This window comes from Urocampus carinirostris, chromosome 6 (assembly GCF_059441175.1).
Source record: "Urocampus carinirostris isolate Australia breed hairy pipefish chromosome 6, RoL_Ucar_1.0, whole genome shotgun sequence".
NCBI lineage: Eukaryota > Metazoa > Chordata > Actinopteri > Syngnathiformes > Syngnathidae > Urocampus > Urocampus carinirostris.
The window spans coordinates 39,460,022-39,478,675 of record NC_142354.1 but is presented as its reverse complement, the minus strand read 5'-3'; the positions used below and the strand labels follow the sequence as shown (position 1 = coordinate 39,478,675).

Below are 18,654 nucleotides of genomic sequence, written 5' to 3'. Positions count from 1 at the left end.
CTTTGTCTTTTACAGTGGAACCTCGTTTCTCGACCATAATCCGTTCCAGAACCCTGTTCGAAAACCGATTTGTTCAATCACCGAAATCGTTTTTTTCCCATTAAAAGTAATGTAAAATCGTTTTAGTCCGTTCCAACACCCTGAATGTTTACCATGAACGTAAACATGAAGCTAACCCAGGCTAATCGTTTGTTCGCGTTAGCGTAATCTTCCGTACGAAAGATTACGCTAACATGAACGTGTAAAAATAAAAAAAAAGGATTATGAATAGGATTTCTTACCTTTGTGGTGGACGGTGTGGAGAGAAAAATCATCAAAAGTTTTTCAACCTCTTCCAAAACTTGCGGCAGTTGCTTGCTTATAGCGCTAACTTCCTTAGCCGCATCACTCGATTTCAAAGCCTCCTTATTCTTTACTATCGTACTGATAGTAGATTTAGCCATGCTGTATTCACTAGCAAGATCGGAAATTCGTACACCTCTTTCATATTTAGCTATTATGTCTTTCTTAAAGGCAATAGTTGGACGAACAACTTTTTTTTTTCACCTGTCCTGCTTGCACCGACCTTCTTAATTAGGGGCTAAAACACCCGTACGCCGCTCAGCATCGCACCCTAGCGTACCGGCGTTCAAACTCTGATATTTTGACCGAACAGCAAAGCAAGAATTTCTCTACATTTTTGGTCGAACACCGATTTGTCCGAACTGAGAGGCGTTCGAAAACCGAGGTTTCACGGTATGAGCATATTTGGTATTGGAGTAATCCAAAAGTAATTGAAATTAATCCAGTTAAAGTAACCTTACCCTTACCAGCCTTTTTTCACTCATTTACTAGCTAAGTTACTACCTAACAGCTAGAGTTAGCCACTTGTCTGGAGGCAGTGACGTGTAGTCAGGGGATGTAAGCAAAGCATAAAACTTGAAATTAAAAATATATTATATGGTTATACTTAGTGATAGTATTTTTTTCTCATTTTACTTTACAATTCGGGGATTTTCTTTTTCAAAATATCTGAATTTCACATTGGAAAGTGTTGTGCTTAGCGTCTGCTGATCCACATTGAGGCACGCAATTCCCTCGCCTCATTGAAGAGGGTAAGAGTGTCAACAATGATTCCTATTTGGCCCGCTCCTTGGCTCTTATATGCTGTTACTGGCCTTCTTATATTAGTTAACCTCTTGACCGCTGTCTACTCCAGCTATGACCAACTCTATTGAGCTGCTCTTGTTATCGATTTTGGTTAACATCAAACCAACGTTCATGTCCACCCACTTACCAAAATGCATGTTTGATGACATTAATGGAGATTGTGAAGTTGGCATGAGAATTTTGCAAAATGTGATCTGTTTGAGCTTCTGTAGGGTAACTTATTTGAATGCACGGCATTTGCTTCACTCACCCTACTGCGACCTCTAAGGGTGAAATGTTAAACCAGTTCACTGTTTGAAAGCAAATATTACCACTGAAACAGATGTATACATCATATACAATCTTTAGCTTTTTCTCTCAAATGCATAATGATTTCCTCGGCCTGCTCTTCAAGCCTCACATTACTCTTCTTAATAAATGTCCTCATTAGATCTTCCTACTCATATAATTTATTGAGTCTGAGCCATCCCCAATAAATGATGGTGGTTCCTTAACCTTTCTCTGTGTAACCACCTGAACCTGTGATACATCTGACACATGACTAGGCTGACTCAATATGTTTGCTACATCTTGTGTGGCAGCAGCGCTAGTAGCTACTACTGTATATTGTGTGACATATACGTGAGAAAATGCTATCCAGTAATCACCTGTTAGTCATATATTTGCCTTGCTTCAAATACTCTCACCATCCATCCAGCCATCCCTTAGCTACACCGCTTATCCTCAGTAGGGTCGCGGGGGTGCTGGAGCCCATCCCAGCTATCCTCAGGCAGCGGGCAGGGATCACCCTTAACTGGTTGCCGCAGGTCGCAGGGCACACAGGGACATACAATCAATTCACACCTAGGGACAATTTGGACCGGCCAATTAACCTGACATGCATGTTTTGGGAATGTGGGAGGAAACCGGAGTGCCCAGAGAAAACCCACTCAAGCACGGGGAGAACATGTAAACTCCACACAGGAAGGTTCGATCTCATGACCTCAGAACTGTGCCGCACATGCGCTAACCACTGTGTCGCCGTGCTGCCCATACTCCAATAATCAGCTTATTGTCGTAAGGAGTTTTGCTTTTCGATTTTAATGTCGACTTCTACTCAAAACCAGACTTCATATTCATATCTGTTGTGTTTTTTGAGGCACGTACAAATCTCTTTAAATAGACCGAAACTATTTGATTAAAAACCTTTCTTAACACAAAAAAGGGCGTAAATGTGTCCCCTGGAATATATTTCTTAATATGAATACCGTAAATTCCGGACTATAGAGCGCACCTGATTGTAAGCCGCACCCACCACATTTTAAGAGGAAAATCGATTTTGTACATACACAAGCCGCACCTGTATATAAGCCGCATGCGCCCACATTTAAACATGTAACACAACACAAAATTAACCCAAACCCGACTTCAAGTCCCGCGATTGAAACTAAATGTCCTTCATTAAAGTCCGCAGTCCAAAAATCACAGCCGGCAAAATGAACAGAAAATGATACCGGTAGTTAAGGTTTGATGCAGACCTGCAGAGTCCGGGTCCCGTTGAAACTAATCCAAGGAAAAAAGTGTATATTTCCAAAGGTAAGGGTGGGAAAAATATATCAGATGAACACATTTACTCACACAACTCCTTTTTCTTTAACCAACTTTTCACCCCCTCTTCTTTCCTTGTCTGTCCCTCACCTTTAGCGGTCCCCACTTAAACTCGGCACCCGGCGTTTGTTCCGCCCCTCATTTTTCGTTCATCCGTGCAAAACATATCAGAATAAGTGTCTAAACTGAATACATTACAAAAATATACAGTTGCAAATACATATTATACATGGGTTACACATATTTACAAAGAAAGACGGTACACCGAGAGAGTTTTCAAAGCTTTAATAATAATAATATGGCTTTGACAGGGCAGTTAATGGTAGCAACACTCGAGCGCCGCTAGCGGCCGTTAGAAAAATTACATAAATTGGCCGCATCACTGAATAAGCCGCAGGGTTGAAAGTTAGGGAAAAAAGTAGCGGCTAAGCGGATGAAAACTAGTTGAATCTTGTTTTCTAGACACCATCCCACACTCAAATCCAACAACTTAATTCTCATCCCATCGGTAGACATGGAGTACATTGTCATAAAACCTAGTTGTTGATTTTCAGTGCTATAATATGGATTTATTCTAAAACCTGACATGAACTCTCCCTGCTGTAATTCTGGTCCAGGTGACCCCATGTTGTTCTTTTCCAAAGATAGAACAGGATTTAAACTGGGAAGAGAAGCATCCATGAAATTGGTAATCGAACCTCTCAGATGTCAATGACTGGGCCCACTCGTTTTAAGCAAACTCAACAGATATTTTCTGGATTTCAAGATTGAGGCTATTCAGTGGATTGTTTCATTCATGTACCAAAGTAAAGCATGCATCGAACTTGTTGCCATGCCGAGCGAGTTTAACACCTGTTGTTCTTGCGGTGGTTCGTCCGTGTGTGTTCTTTTCCCAAATTAGGAGCAGAGGCAGCGAAGCCTTCGCAGCATAAGGTGTGTGACACTTATAGCCGCGTCTAAAATTACACCTCCCCTCGCATGATCTACGCCTTTGCTTTATTGAAATTCTTTCTCTACCCTCTACAGGAAACTCCTGGATTCCTTAAATGAACGTGTACAGTACACATGGCCAATCACCACACATCCATCCAAGTATTTTTCTTCAACTATCAACAAACTCCACATGTTGGTGTAAATTATTGTTTTTGTTATCCTCTCTACTGTAATTTACCAATCCGAAAATAAAATGGGCACACAAAGTTAACACATGTATGCAAAGAGAATGTATGTACCCTATAAACTTGGTCTGATCCTTTTTTCTGAGTGTTGTGATGCTGGTAAATGTTCCTTATTGTAAAAACCAAGCCACAGTGTTTAGTGTTGAATAGGGTATGACACAGTCCAGGCTCAGTCAAAAGAGATGGTCGCAGGCAGTGTTCCCTCTAAGCTGCGCGCGTGCGAAATTGCGCACTGCTCGCAAATTCTCAGCGCACAAGAAAATTTAGCCAGCGCACAAAAATCAGGGCTCAAAATTATTAATTAAGAAGCGATTTAAGTCAAAGTTACAGCGCATGAAGGTAAAAATACACGGGTTCCCCTGACGTTGTGTCCTAAAGGCGGTATTTTGAAGTCGAGTCAAAGTAAAACGAAGTTGAGTAAAGTTAGTAGAGTTTGTCGAGAACCGGCTTCTTTGGCTCGGCTCACTAAAAGGAATCGGCTCTTTTGGGTCCTAAACGGCTCTTCAGGTTGTTTTTGCTACTTTGATCCCAACATGACCAAATGTTATGTAAAATTATGCACAAAATGACTTAAAAAAAGGGGGAATAGAACAAAACAGGAAAAAAAATACCAAAATGAAAAAGTAGTGAAAAGCTGAGAAAAAAGAAACAAAAGGAAGAGAAAAAAAAGAAGGACACATTTAGAAAAAAGCCAGAAAAAAGAAAACAAAGAAATGTAGGAAAAAAGTAAATAGAGAACAAAAACAAAAAAGTAACAGGTCGGAAAAAATAAACACAATGAGATTTTTTTTTAAAAGAATTTTAAAAAAAGTAAAAAAAAAACACAGAAAAAAGAAGAAAAAGTTTGTGTTGCATTCAAATAATTTCCAATTATATCAAGTGAATCTTGTTGCCAACATTGTACTTCCACTCAAAAATATGATTCAGTACAGTTCTGTATCTTACAACCGACTCAATAAGCCCCTAAAAATGTTAATATTATGCGACAAAATATATCAGGAAATCAAAAGAAATGGATATCTTGTGAAAAAATTGTAAGAACAAACTACGTTTGTAGGCCGTACAACCTTTGCAATAGTACATGAATCAATTCATTCAAAAGTGAAAATATTTTTTGAATTGCCGGAAACTGCAAAATGTAACGTGATGTCAAGTTTTGGACATGTTTGATAATGACTTAGTTGCGACACTTGGGATTGCTGTTGCTCACTGTTGTTTCAAGCGTTGCTCACCGGCTTTGTGTGAATGCTCAGACCCGTGGAAAATTACAGGGAACATTGGTCGCAGGTCTCCATAGCAACAAGATGGACGATATTCTCCTATTTAGAAGCCTCGTCCAAACAAATACTTGAGAGCTGTCTGCTTTTGAGGAACTAAACTAATATGCAGGGTGTTTCAAAAAAATGTGATATCCTTTATATATTAACACTTATTAGGATAAATATTTGTGTTTCCCTGCACTAACTCAGGAGCAGATAATTTGCGTATAAAAAGAAAAATAATCTGTTAGAAACTGTCACCCAAGATGCTTCAGTGTGTTTGGCGGAAGAATACTGACACGACGCATGCCGTGTCTCAGTCGGTGTGCAGGGTTGGGTAGGGTTACTTTAACTTGATTACTTTCAATTACTTTTGGATTACTCTAATACCAAATATGCTAATAAAAGACAAAATAAACTAAATATGAATAAAATGATGACTCACAACACATGGTAAGCTTTCTCTCCTGGCTTTGATCTCTTTGATCTCCGGCAAAACTGTCATAAAATGAAACAAAATGAAAATAAATCTGTGTGCATATTGAACTATTTTGTAATTATTCACATCATCCACATGCTTTGGAAATTTTCATTCAGATTACATTATCTGATCTTTAACATTAATACTATTGTATTTGATCAGCTTTATTAATTTAATGTCTATGATATTAATGTCTCAAAATATAGCAACAAGTTTGAAACACCCTGCATAATAAACCTAGCTCTTAAATGTATAATGTATTAGAATACAAGCCAGATACTTTATGTATTTTGGTAAAGGTGGAATTTGAAGACGTTATTACTCTCTGTCGCCATCTCCTGGCTGAAAGTCATGATTTAGCCTTATTAAGCCTGAATGAAAAATGAATGAATTTCTCAGGCGTGCTCAAATAAACTCCCTTTTTCATCTTTTTGGGGGTTTGGTTTGGCGTTTGTACTTCTACTAGAAGCAGACAATTTCTTACTTTCACAATTTGTATGCTCCACTAACAAATAGAAAAAAAAAAAAAAAACTGCGGGGCGAGCATGCCGTCATGTGTTTGTGCTCTGTGAAAAGTGGGATGAAAGTTAATAGGTGCAAATGGAGAATAAAACATAAGGGCTCTTTAAACACAGTTGAGCATTGTTAACACATACTCAATCGAAAACATATTTAACTTAACATTTTAACAACACCTCAAACAACATACCCCGCCTTTTAATGACCATCCTCTGTTACAGATTATCAAAACACACATCACTGAATCTGCTTTAAGATCAAAATATGTTTTTGAACCCACAGTGCCAAATTCTAGTCAGGGGTGAGCAAACTAAAGCTTGTGGGCCACATGCGGCCTGTTAAGATTTTTCATCTGTTCCGCCAAACAAACATGTTAAAATTATAACGATTATATGTGTGAAATTAATTAAAAAGATAATAAAAGCGTGTTGATTTGGTGCCACTCTTGTCCCCTGGTGACATCGGCAGTGTAATAGCTTGCTACAATTGTTTTTACTTTCTATTTCTATCAGAAGGATAGATAGATAGATAGATAGATAGATAGATAGATAGATAGATAGATAGATAGATAGATAGATAGATAGATAGATAGATACTTTATTCATCCCCGCTTGGAAATTCACACTTCCAGCAGCATCCCTGCGCTAAAGAACAAAACAATAATAAAGCAAAAAGAATACAATACACAAATAGCCAATGTGACGTGTTGATACCCAATGTAGCGTGTTATATAGAGTATCTGGATAGTGCAACACAGAATACACACTGCAATAAAAATACGGTAATATTCAATGTGGGGGGTGTGGTTTAATGCGGGCCTTTACTCCGCCGGGTGGAGTTAAAGAGCCTCATGGCATGAGGAAAAGAAGATCTCCTCAGTCTGTCCGTGGTACAAGACTGTGACAGCAGTCTGTCGCTGAAGCTGCTCTTCTGTCTGGAGATGATGCTGTGTAGTGGATGTGATGAATTGTCCACGATTGACCGCAGCTTTTCCAGTGCCCGTCTCTCAGCTACTGTTGTCAGGCTGTCCAGCTCTGTGCCCACAATAGAGCTCGCTTTCCTCACCAGTTTATTGAGACGAGAGGCATCCTTCTTCTTGACGCTGCCTCCCCAACACCCTTCCGCATAGAAGAGGGCGCTTGCCACAACAGTCTCATAGAACATTTGTAGGACCTTTTTGCAGATGTTGAAGGACGCCAACCATCTGAGGAAGTAAAGTCGGCTTTGACCTTTCCTGCATAGAGCTTCTGTATTGGCATTCCAGTCCAGTTTATTATCCAGCTGCACACCCAGGTATTTGTAGGTCTGGACAAATTCTACACATTCTCCTTTGATGGTTACAAGAACCAGGTGAGTTGTAGTTCTCCTGAAGTCCACCACCATCTCCCTGGTCTTGCTGGTGTTCAGGTGCAGGTGGTTTGCATCGCTCCATTGGACAAAGTCCTGAATCAATTTCCTGTACTCCTCCTCCTGCCCACTTCTGATACATCCCACGATAGCAGTGTCATCAGCAAACTTCTGCACGTGGCAGGACTCAGGACTCAGAGTTGTACCATCTGTCCATCCATTATCTGCACCGCTTGTCATCAGTAGGGTCACAGGGATGCGGGAGCCCATCCCAGCTATCTTCGGGCAATGGGCAGGGGACACCCTGAACTGGTTGCCCACAGAGACAGACAAGTCACTCGCTCATTCACACCTAGGGACAATTTGAACCGGCCAATTAACCTGACATACATGTTTTTGGAATGTGGGAGGAAACTGGAGTACCCGGAGGAAACCCACCTAAGCACGCCGTGCTACCCTATTTCTATCATGTATTTTTTAATTGATCGTTATATCAATCTAATATAATGAACAAAACACAAACTTATGTACTAGCTGTATATCATTTGGAATTTTTCAATGCATACTATCAAGTTAAGTTCTTCAAAAAGGGAGTTTTTTAATTTTGTTTTAATTCCGAGCATTTTAAAACCAATTTGATGAAATGGTTTATTTATGGACAAAACAAAATGAATATACCTTGTATTTGTAACTGTATGCATGTTTGTACATTCACAAATGCATATTGTCACTGATATTCTGAAAAGACGTTTTGACATTTTTCTGCCTTCTTTATTTGATATAATCTGCAAAAAACATGAAAAAAATATCTAAAAAATGCCCACAAAAAAGATAGGTCTACATTATTGTTTTCCCTCATGTTTTGCTAATGAATCAGATTGACTGTATCTGTAGCATGGGTACGATTTTAAGCCTGAGCCAGACCTGGTTGGGCCTAAAATGTCAATCATTACGTTTGGGTTGGACCAGTCTTCTCTCTCATTGCCTTTTTTCCCCACCCACCACGGTTCATATTTGTCTCTCTGCCTCATTCTCTCCTCAAGTGATGTGGTAGATTCTCAAAGCTCCAATGTGTATTATTACTAGATGGCACTCTGTTGTCTGGTACAAGCAAGGGCCAGTAATACACAGCAGAGCCTTAAAAGAATGGCCCGGTTAAAGAAAGGATTCTACGGTGAAAAAGAAATACAATTTAGTAAGCTATAGTTGTTTTAATAACTTTTTCACATTTGTGTGATTGTTCATGTATATTTTCCCAGTATTCACATCAATCTTTTGTTTTTTTTACTGGATGAAAGTTTTTTTGCACTTGTAAGCAAAAAATATTACACACTGTACCTTTTAAGAACAAACTGCTACTGTGGTTCATGGCCCAATTTTTTTAACCCTTCAAAATGACATACGGTCCTAAAATGTTCCTATCAACTCTTAAAAAAACTGACAATAATGGAAAATTGTTGGTTAACATAACCTGTGCAGACACAGATATAAAAAAAGATGTAAATGTTTATACGGTCTTATTAACTTAGATTTCTTTACAAAAGATAGGCTTTAATTTTTTCATCATAAATTATCTCTCCTCCTCCTGAGTCCTCACAAATGAATCAGAAATTTCGTGTTTGCTTTGGGCTTGGTCCTGCAATTCCTGTTAATTGTTCAGGCTCAGGCTTTGATACTCTCAGCATGGGTCGGGTCGGGCTAGATTATCCAAGCCTGATCTTACCTCTGATCTCTAGAAACAAAAAATCAATATTTTTTTCCTCCCGGTCCTTCTTTATCCACATTTTTTAACCCAATGAGACCCGTGCTAAGAAAATGTTTGCCAACCTCTCATGTGAGTAATATTTTGCCCTTGTGTTATTTTTACAGTGTACCTTTTCACAATCTCCTCATACCAATCTGCTTGTCAACTAATTCGAGAGCACGCAGCGGCAGTAAATTGACTGCATTGCTGTGAGGGCACCAAGCAGTTTGGCATCTGGCTCTCATTTTAGAATCACGTAACCGTGTGCATGTCCCTATGCACTCTTCAACTTCTCGGCATAGTGATGATTGGGCAGGGTTGGGTAGGGTTACTTTAACTTGATTACTTTCAATTACTTTTGGATAACTCCAACACCAAATATGCTAATAAAAGACAAAAGAAACTAAATATGAATAAAATGATGACTCACAACATGTGGTAAGCTTTCTCTCCTGGCTTTGATCTTTTTGATCTCCGGCAAAACTAACATAAAATGCGACAGAAACAAAATGGAAAATAAATCCAAACAGCTCCATGTATTCTGTTACTCCCCAAGCCTGCACAACATTTAGTCATTTTATTCATATTTAGTTTCTTTTGTCTTTTATTAGCATATTTGGGATTGGAGTAATCCAAAAGTAATTGAAAGCAATCAAGTTAAAGTAACCCTACCCAACCCTGTATTTAACTTAGGCCAATACAAGGCCAAGGCTATTTGATACATTTACTGTATTTTCCGCACTATAAGGCGCACCGGGTTATAGGGCGCACCCCGAAAAAATAGTTTTTGGTCCTATTTTTGACATACACAAGACGCACCGGATTATAAGGCGCTACAATGGGAACGTGGACAAAACAGTCAGATAGTTCAGTCCAACTTAACATTCCCAAAGCTTGCAAAGAAGCAAATACGTGTCGTAGACACGTGTGGATGCGGTGTCCGTACAATGTCACTTAAATGCGTCATTTCAAATATCATTCGGAAGGTTAAAGTCTTGGAATTCAAGAAATGGCAACCATTCCTTAGTTTCTATTTTCTTTTTCGCTCGCAACTTTACTGTGCATATGACAATAAACACTTGGAATTTAGTTTAATTCACTCAACTCATCACAGCAACATCAAAATCGTTCTAAAACAAGATACCAGGAAAATATAAAGCCGCATAACTCACCTAATTTCTCACGTTCAATAATGATACGTTCAATAATGATACGCAATCATGGTCTTCTTACTTTAATATTGAGCCATATATAAGGCGCACTGTATTATAAGGCGCATGGTCAGCTTTTGAAAAAAAAAAGACTTTTAGGTGCGCCTTATAGTGCGGAAAATACGGTAGTCTGTTTTTAAAATTGTACACGGGGAAAGCACGAGATGGCAGTTCGTTATTTTTACTATGGTTGTGCACTGTTGTTTGTTGTTTTGACTATGATGCACTTTTTTCATCGTTGTCACTATCGGCCAATCATGTGATTGATTCCCAATCCCTCTTAGGTGGATCTGTTTTTGTAACCAAGGAGATTTAAGAAAAAAGAAAGGGCTTAGAGAAGAGCTTTTAGAACAGGTTGTAATTTCGTATCCGAGGTTTGGGCTGTGTTTACTAATATCCTTTCAAGATCCAAATCCATTGATGCCTTCTCTCCTTATTTCTAGGGTCTATTAAAACAGAAAGTTATGATTAACCATTGCTATTATTATGTATTATATTGGTCCAGGCCTAAATTCTGACAAAGCTTAAGACTTGGGCCTGATCCTGAATCTCAAGGAAAGACAAGAATTATATTTATGTTTAGACTAGTGCTACAAAAACAACAAAGAATAAAGATTTGAACACAGACGTTGCACAGCAGCTAAATGACTTCATGTCAGAAAATAACCTCTTTGAAACTGTCCAGTCAGCATTTAGGGCAAATCACTCTACTGAGACAGCCCTTGCTAAAGTAACCAATGATCTCCTTTTAGCAATAGATTCCGGTGCCTCATCAATGTTACTGCTGCTGGATCTTAGCGCTGCTTTTGATACTGTCGAGCACAACATATTACTGGTTCGTCTAGAACGCATTGGTATCTCAGGAATTGTACTCTCGTGGTTTAGGTCCTACCTGTCAGATAGGATGCAATGTGTTAACTATGTCAATCTGACCTCTAAACAATCTAATGTCCCCTGTGGTGTTCCTCAAGGCTCTGTACTTGGCCCCCTTCTTTTTAGTATTTATACGATCCCGCTTGGTGACATTATCCGCAAGTATAATATTAGTTTCCATTGCTATGCAGATGACATTCTACTGTATGTGCCACTGGAAAAATCTGGACACTTAAGTCGTAGAAATCTGGAGGCTTGCCTTACTGAGATTCAAAGATGGATGTCACTTAATTTTTTACACCTTAACCCAGAAAAAACTGAAATGTTGATTATTGGTCCAGCTCACTGTCGTCAGTTGTTTTCAAACACTACCCGGAACCTAGACAAATGTAATATCACCCATAGTGACTCGGTCAAAAATCTAGGTGTTATATTTGATCCTAATCTGTCGTTTCAGTTACACGTGAAAAATATTACTAGAATAGCTTTCTACCACCTCCGTAATATTGCGAAGATTTGCTTGATGCTGTCCCAATCAGATGCAGAGGTTTTAATTCATGCGTTTGTTACTTCTCGGCTTGATTACTGTAATGTATTGCTTTCTGGTCTCCCGGTGTCTAGCATTAAAAGTTTGCAGCTGGTTCTGAATGCGGCAGCTAAACTTTTGACTAAGACCAAAAGGTTTGAGCATATTACTCCTGTATTGGCCAACTTGCACTGGCTCCCAGTCCACTTAAGATGTGACTTTAAGGTTCTCTTATTAACATTTAATATTTGCAGGAAGGGGATTACCACATGTGAGGTCCTTTCACTTTTTTCCCTCACACTGAGGTTTTTGAGTTGTTCCTTGCCCGCATGCTGGTTTAAGATCAGGTAATTGTGCAATTTTGTAATTGTAATCCTGTGCAGTCCTTTGAGACATTTTTGTGATTAAGGGCTGTATAAATAAATGTGACTTGCCTTCACTGGGCTCAAGATCTATAAGTCTAAATGTTTAAGATGCTTTTTTCTGTGTTCAACACTCCTGAATGAAATTTCAATATTGTTTTCAGGTTTTGAAGAGCTTGCTGATGAGCTGTCTTTTTTCAATCATGGAACCATAGTCTTCGATTGCCATTATCTATAATCACACGAGATGTTCAGGCCTTTGCTTTGGTCAGAACACCCTTCTGGACAAGTTCTAAATGGCTAGCTTGTATGCTAAACAGAAGATTTAAGGGCATTGTGGCCCATATAAACTGGGTTTACAAATGAAAAAAACTGTACATAAAATAAACAAATCTTATTTTGGATAAGCCCTGATTTACTGAGAAGAGCAAGCAATCATGGGTTATCACTGGCTTCTGAGCAATCCATGCAACCGTTCTAATTAAATGGATGCAATGAGGTGGCATTCATCCTTTGTGGGATCTGAAATCAATGCGCAGCTCGGGCTTTTTGGCTGAAGAGAGCCATTATAGCTGCAGCATCCTCAGGGGGATTTAGTACACATTAAGCATAAGGACACTCGGTCAAGCTGTTTCCTTTGCAAGATAACCGATAACCAGCTTTAGTTGTTTAAAAAAAAGGTTTTCTTTTTGATTTCCTAACACAAAACCGTCTGTCTTGGGACTTGCTCAGACTGCAGGCAAACATGATCAGGCAACGTACATTGAAACTGTATGTAGGGGACGAGGCGGCATACAGGGATGAGGTGGAGTCACTGTCAACGTGGTGTTTCGAAAACCACCTCATACTGAACACCACAAAAACAAAAGAACTGATACTGGACTTCAGAAGGAATGGCAGGAATCCAGAACCACTCATCATAAAAGGAGACTGTGTAAAGAGAGTCCACTCCTTCAAATTTCTGGGTGTGCACATCTCCGACAACCTCTCCTGGTCTGCAAACACCAGAGCGGTGGTAGGGAAGGCCCAGCAGCGACTGCATTTCCTGAGAGTGCTCAGGAAAAATAATCTAAAACAGCAGCTGCTGGTGTCCTTTTACAAAGCCACAGTGGCTAACATATTGCATTACGGTGTGGAATGCTGGGTGCACAGCAGCAGACAGGAAAACGCTACAGAGGGTCATCAAAACAGCCCAGAAAATCGTCGGTTGCTCTCTGCCCAGTCTGGAGGACATTGCCTGCTCTCGCTCCCTCAGCAGAGCAGAAAACATCATCGAGGACTTTTCTCACCCCGGCCACCACCTCTTCGACCTGCTGCCTTCCGGCAAGCGCTACAGGTCACACAAAGCAAAAACAAACAGACTCAGAGACAGTTTCTTCCCCACTGCCATTACCACCCTAAACAGACACCGCACAAAAAACTGAAAAACTCTTGCAAAAACACTACCTCACACGAATGTAAAATGGTACTCACGTCTATGTTCTTGCACATGTTGACTGCACTATGTTTACTGCTCACCTTGCACAATGTTGACCAATTTTTTTCTGCACTATGATGACTTTGTTTGCACCAATGCATATGTTGACCATTTTTTTTGCACTATGATTACTTTTGCACCAAATGCAAAATTGCACAACCCTTACGATACCAACTGTATTACGATACCAACTTTATGTAACATTCTACATGCCGACATTTCTTGTGTAAATATCATGTAAATTATAACTATAGCCTTATCCTCCTTGTTTTATAACCTTATCTTCTCTGTTCCTTTATCTTCTTGGCTCTTTACCTCACTGTGAATGTGTGAAACTGGAGTGTCATGCCCAATTTCGTTGACACAATATGTTAACCCATTTTGTAACAATGACAATAAAGGTACATTCTATTCTATTCTATTCTATTCTATTCTATTCTATTCTCATCTCATCTCATCTCATCTCATCTCATTAGCCGTACCGCTTATCCTCATTAGGGTCGCGGGGGGGCTGGAGCCCATCCCAGCCATCTCCGGGCAGTGGGCAGGGGACACCCTCAACTGGTTGCCAGCCAATCGCAGGGCACACAGGGACAGACAACTAATTCGCTCATTCTCACTTAGGGACAATTTGGACCGGCCAATTCACCTGAAATGCATGTTTTTGGAATGTGGGAGGAAACCGGAGTGCCCGGAGGAAACCCACGCAAGCACGGGGAGAACATACAAACTCCGCACAGGAAGTCTGGAGCTGGATTTGAACCCACGCAGGAGGTTCCCAAGACCTTAGAACTGTGCCGCACAAGCGCTAACCACTGCGCCGCCGTGCTTCTATTCTATTCTATTCTATTCTATTCTATTCTATCATTTGAAGTGTGACCAGTCCATAGAATCAGACTATGGCAAAACAATGAAACCTCTTCTGGTGGAGATTTCTTTCAAATTTAGACAGAGCGTGTAGCAACTCCGAGCCCACTTACCAGTTTGGACCGTGACTCAACTGTATTCATCATAAAACCAAATGTAGCAGAGAGCCCTGTCGACAGCCCTTCTGTTCCAAATGCCAAACTGGTTTCTTGAATGGGTGCCCCTCACAGTACAATTCTAAAGAGACATCAAAGTGACAGTTGTCCCAGTCTGGCCCAAGTGAAAGGCCATCCGCCCGAGCTAAACATCAATCAATGAGACTCAATGACGCATTGCTCGCTGCTAGTGCCAGTTGCGCCATTACGCGTATTAAAGCCCCACATGGGAAAATTGCCAGCATGTTATTCGTCGCATCATTGCTCTCACTCTCGCCCTTCTCCATTAGAAAAATATTTATATTTTTTATATTTTTATATTATTTAAAGATATGTACCGTAAATTCCGGACTATAAGCCGCTACTTTTTCCCCAAATGTTCAGCCCTGCGGCTTATTCAGTGAAGCGGCCAGTTTATGGAATTATTCTAACGGCCACCAGTGGTGCTGGAGTGTAAAAGGTAAGATTAAGACCAGTAGAATTTGTGCGCCAAGAAAGACTGCAACTTCTAAGTTTAAGCATACGTTGTCTGTAAAGTTAAGGTACATTCCGATAGTGAGGAGGACGCCCTTGATGGCGATAGTTATGAGGAAGAATTCGAGGATGATCTTCCATGAATCTCACAATTATGGGATGCTTTTTTCTAACAGGCACGTTTGATACCTTGCGAGTGTGATCCTAGTAGCGTGTTGGTACCTTTCAAAGGCACGGTTTGGGATGAAAGTTATATTATTATTATTATTAAAGCTTTGAAAACTCTCTCGGTGTGCCGTCTTTCTTTGTAAATATGTGTAACCATGTATAATATGTATTTGCAACTGTATATTTTTGTAATGTATTTATTTTAGACACTTATTCTTGTATGTTTTGCACGGGCGAATAAAAAAGAAGGGGCGAAACAAACGTGGGGTGACGGGAAGTGGGGACCGGTAGAGGGGAGTGTTTGTGGACGCGGCGGACAATAGTGGATGTATATTTTTCCCAACCTTACCTTTGGAAATATAGACCTTTTTCCTTGGATTACTTTCAACGGGACCTGGACTCTGCAGGTCTGCATCAAACTTTAAGTACCGGTATCATTTTCCGTTCATTTTGCCGGCTGTGATTTTTGGACTGTGTACTTTTATGTAGGACATTGTTCTAGGGTTGTTAACTAATAAAAGCTTTTTTGACTTGTGAAATGTGTTTCTATGAAGTCACTATCTTTGATTTTTGCATTTCGGAGATGGAATATGAGCTTGCTCTGTCCACTCCACGCATCGGCCCGGTATTGCAGTACCTCCGGGAACGGTGCTTTCGCAATGATCGCAGCAAGGCTTTAGGGCTAGGACATTAGCTTGGCCTTTTGGCTGAGAGTAAGTGTCCCGGCTCCTAGGCTTTGTAGCGTATTATGAACTGACCGATAACGGATAATGGATAATGAATAACGAAGATAGATCAATAACCCTTAAAAACCCCAAACCCCATTCAGTTTTAATCGCGGGACTTAAAGTCGGGTTTTTGGTTAACTTTGTGTTTGTGTTACATTTTTTTAATGTGGGCGCATGCGGCTTATATACAGGTGCGGCTTGTGTAAGTACAAAATCGGTTTTCTTAAAATGTGGTGGGTGCACTCTATAGTCCGGGATTTACGGTACATTTGAAACATGCACATATCGAGCACAATTTTACTTCTTTTCATAAAAGGTTTTTCAACATTTTGAAGAACAGGTTTAAAACTGATCAAAGATCAGGATCTGCAATGGGGTTTATGGGACAGAAATTGGATGTTTTCCATGTCATGAGTGGAATGAATTTTGCCGCGCGTAGCAACACTTTAGACAAATGATTATCATTTTTTCAGTCAACTGTTTATTAACCTTTAAAGAAGTAAAGACAAACAAAAATTCTAAAGGCAGCGTTTTTGAGAAAGAGCAGAATTGCTGGAGCTTTATTACTACTACCGTCTTTCTTCGTAAATATGTGTAACCATGTATAATATGTATTTGCAACTGTATATTTTTGTAATGTATTTATTTTAGAGATTTATTCTGTTATGTGTTCTACGGACAAATAAAAAAGAAGGGGCGGAGCAAACGCGGGCTGATGGGAATTGGGGTAAAGCTGAGTTACCGGTAGATCTGTCTGTTGTCGCAGCGGACAATAGTGGATATATATTTTTCCCACCCTTAACTTTGGAAATATACATCCTGTTTCCTTGGATTACTTTCAACAGGACCCGGACTTTACAATTGCGGCCTTGTATTGCAGCCATGTAAGACGCTAACCTGCTTATTGGGGGTATTAGGGGTTCAGTGTCTTACCCAAGGACACTTCGACATGTAACACGGACAAGCCGGGATTTGAAAGCTGAGTTACCGGTAGATCTGTCTGTTGTCCCAGCGGACAATAGTGCATATATATTTTTCCTACCCTTAACTTTGGAAATATACATCCTGTTTCCTTGGATTACTTTCAACGGGACCCGGACTTTACAATAGCGGCCTTGTATTGCAGCCATGTAAGACGCTAACCTGCTTATTGGGGGTATTTCCTTGGATTACTTTCAACGGGACCCGGACTTTACAAGTCTGCATCATACATTAATCATGGGTATCATTTTCCATTTATGATGCCAACTGTGGTTCTAGAATGGTGTATCTATGAAGTTACGATCGTGGATCTGACATCCTGATCTGGGCTAAACTTGTGATCATGTCACAAGTATTATGCAGGCGGCTTATACATGGGTGCGGCTTGTGTAAGTACACACGTGGCAAATCTCCCAAAAAGTGGCGGGTGCGGCTTATAATCAGGTGTGCTCTATAGTCCGGAATTTACGGTATAAAATTTAAAAAATACCCTTGAATCCCAACACAAATGTTTTCCTTAAAGGGACACAATGTCATCTTTGACCAATAAATGTTGCTGTACTGTGTATGCAACAGAAAATGAGTGCTACAAAGCACAAGAAGGAATACAAAATCCGTCGACTCAAAGTGACCAAAGCACACTGTATTTATTCTCCTTTTTTTTGGACACAATTTCACAAGACTTTTGGTTTTTGGGGGTACCCGTAGCAAATATATGGCTGAAATCTGTTGCTCCCTCCTGGTGAGGCTCATAATATGTGAAACAAATACAAATTTCTCAACCAGATGTTATTTAAAAAAATAAATGCACAGTGATGTGGTAGCTGATGTATTTTCGATTTTTTTATTCAAATATATATTGTTTTTTTTTTTCATGTAAATGAAATGAAATAAAATGATCTGCATTTATATAGCGCTTTTCAAGTCAAGACTTCTCAAAGCGCTTTACAGTGTGCTTCACATTTCCCAATAGCGGTCGTGCAGCCATGTAAGGCGCTAATCTGCTTACTGGGGCTATTAGGGGTTCAGTGTCTTACCCAAGGACACTTCCACATGTAACACGGAGGAGCCGGGATTCGAACTGCGATCTCTTGATCCCAAAACGAGCGCCCTACCTCCTGAGCCACTGCCGCCCCATGTGAGAATTACTTTATAGCAGGGGTCTGGAACCTATGGCTCGCGAGCCATATATGGCTCTTTCTATGAGTACCTATGGCTCAGAGACCAATTTGATTGCATGCAAAATTTCTCCATCTTGTTCAAAACCGGGAATGTCTATGCTATTCAGGTACACGTAAAGCCAAACCAAAACTAAATGTAATGGAAACACTTCGCAGTATATATAGGGCACGTTTTTCACTACAATTTACAGTCAAAGTGTCACACAAAAAAAGGGGGAAAAAAAACTCGTTTTGGCTGTACAACGCTAAAGAATCCTTTATTTAAAAGTTCACTATATAATCTGTGTTCAGTGTTCAGATACTTTATGATGAATCCACAGAACTGTAAATACGCCAAAACACCGGAAGAGAACTTAGTCATTTGATTGGGTGAGTGGGAGGGATGGG

At 40.0% G+C, this 18,654-nt stretch overlaps 1 protein-coding gene and 1 pseudogene across 4 annotated transcripts in view; both read left to right on the top strand.

Moving 5' to 3' along the window:
* The window catches only part of mybphb (myosin binding protein Hb), a 30,418-nt gene extending 26,468 nt beyond the window's left edge, over nucleotides 1-3,950 (top strand). For 2 of the 4 annotated variants that reach the window (XR_015850786.1, XM_088338976.1), the window contains 2 exons: nucleotides 3,638-3,669; nucleotides 3,763-3,950. Coding sequence is in view for 2 of the 4 variants with exons in the window: in XM_088338976.1 (XP_088195102.1) it covers nucleotides 3,638-3,669; nucleotides 3,763-3,786 (56 nt within the window). In the remaining 2 variants the exon portion in view is untranslated. The remainder of the gene's footprint in view (nucleotides 1-3,637; nucleotides 3,670-3,762) is intronic. The other 2 variants (XM_088338979.1, XM_088338978.1) reach the window with 1 other exon arrangement.
* An 11,944-nt stretch (nucleotides 3,951-15,894) lies between these two features.
* On the top strand, nucleotides 15,895-16,036 carry LOC148364775 (U2 spliceosomal RNA; annotated as a pseudogene).
* The last annotated feature ends 2,618 nt before the right edge of the window (nucleotides 16,037-18,654 follow it).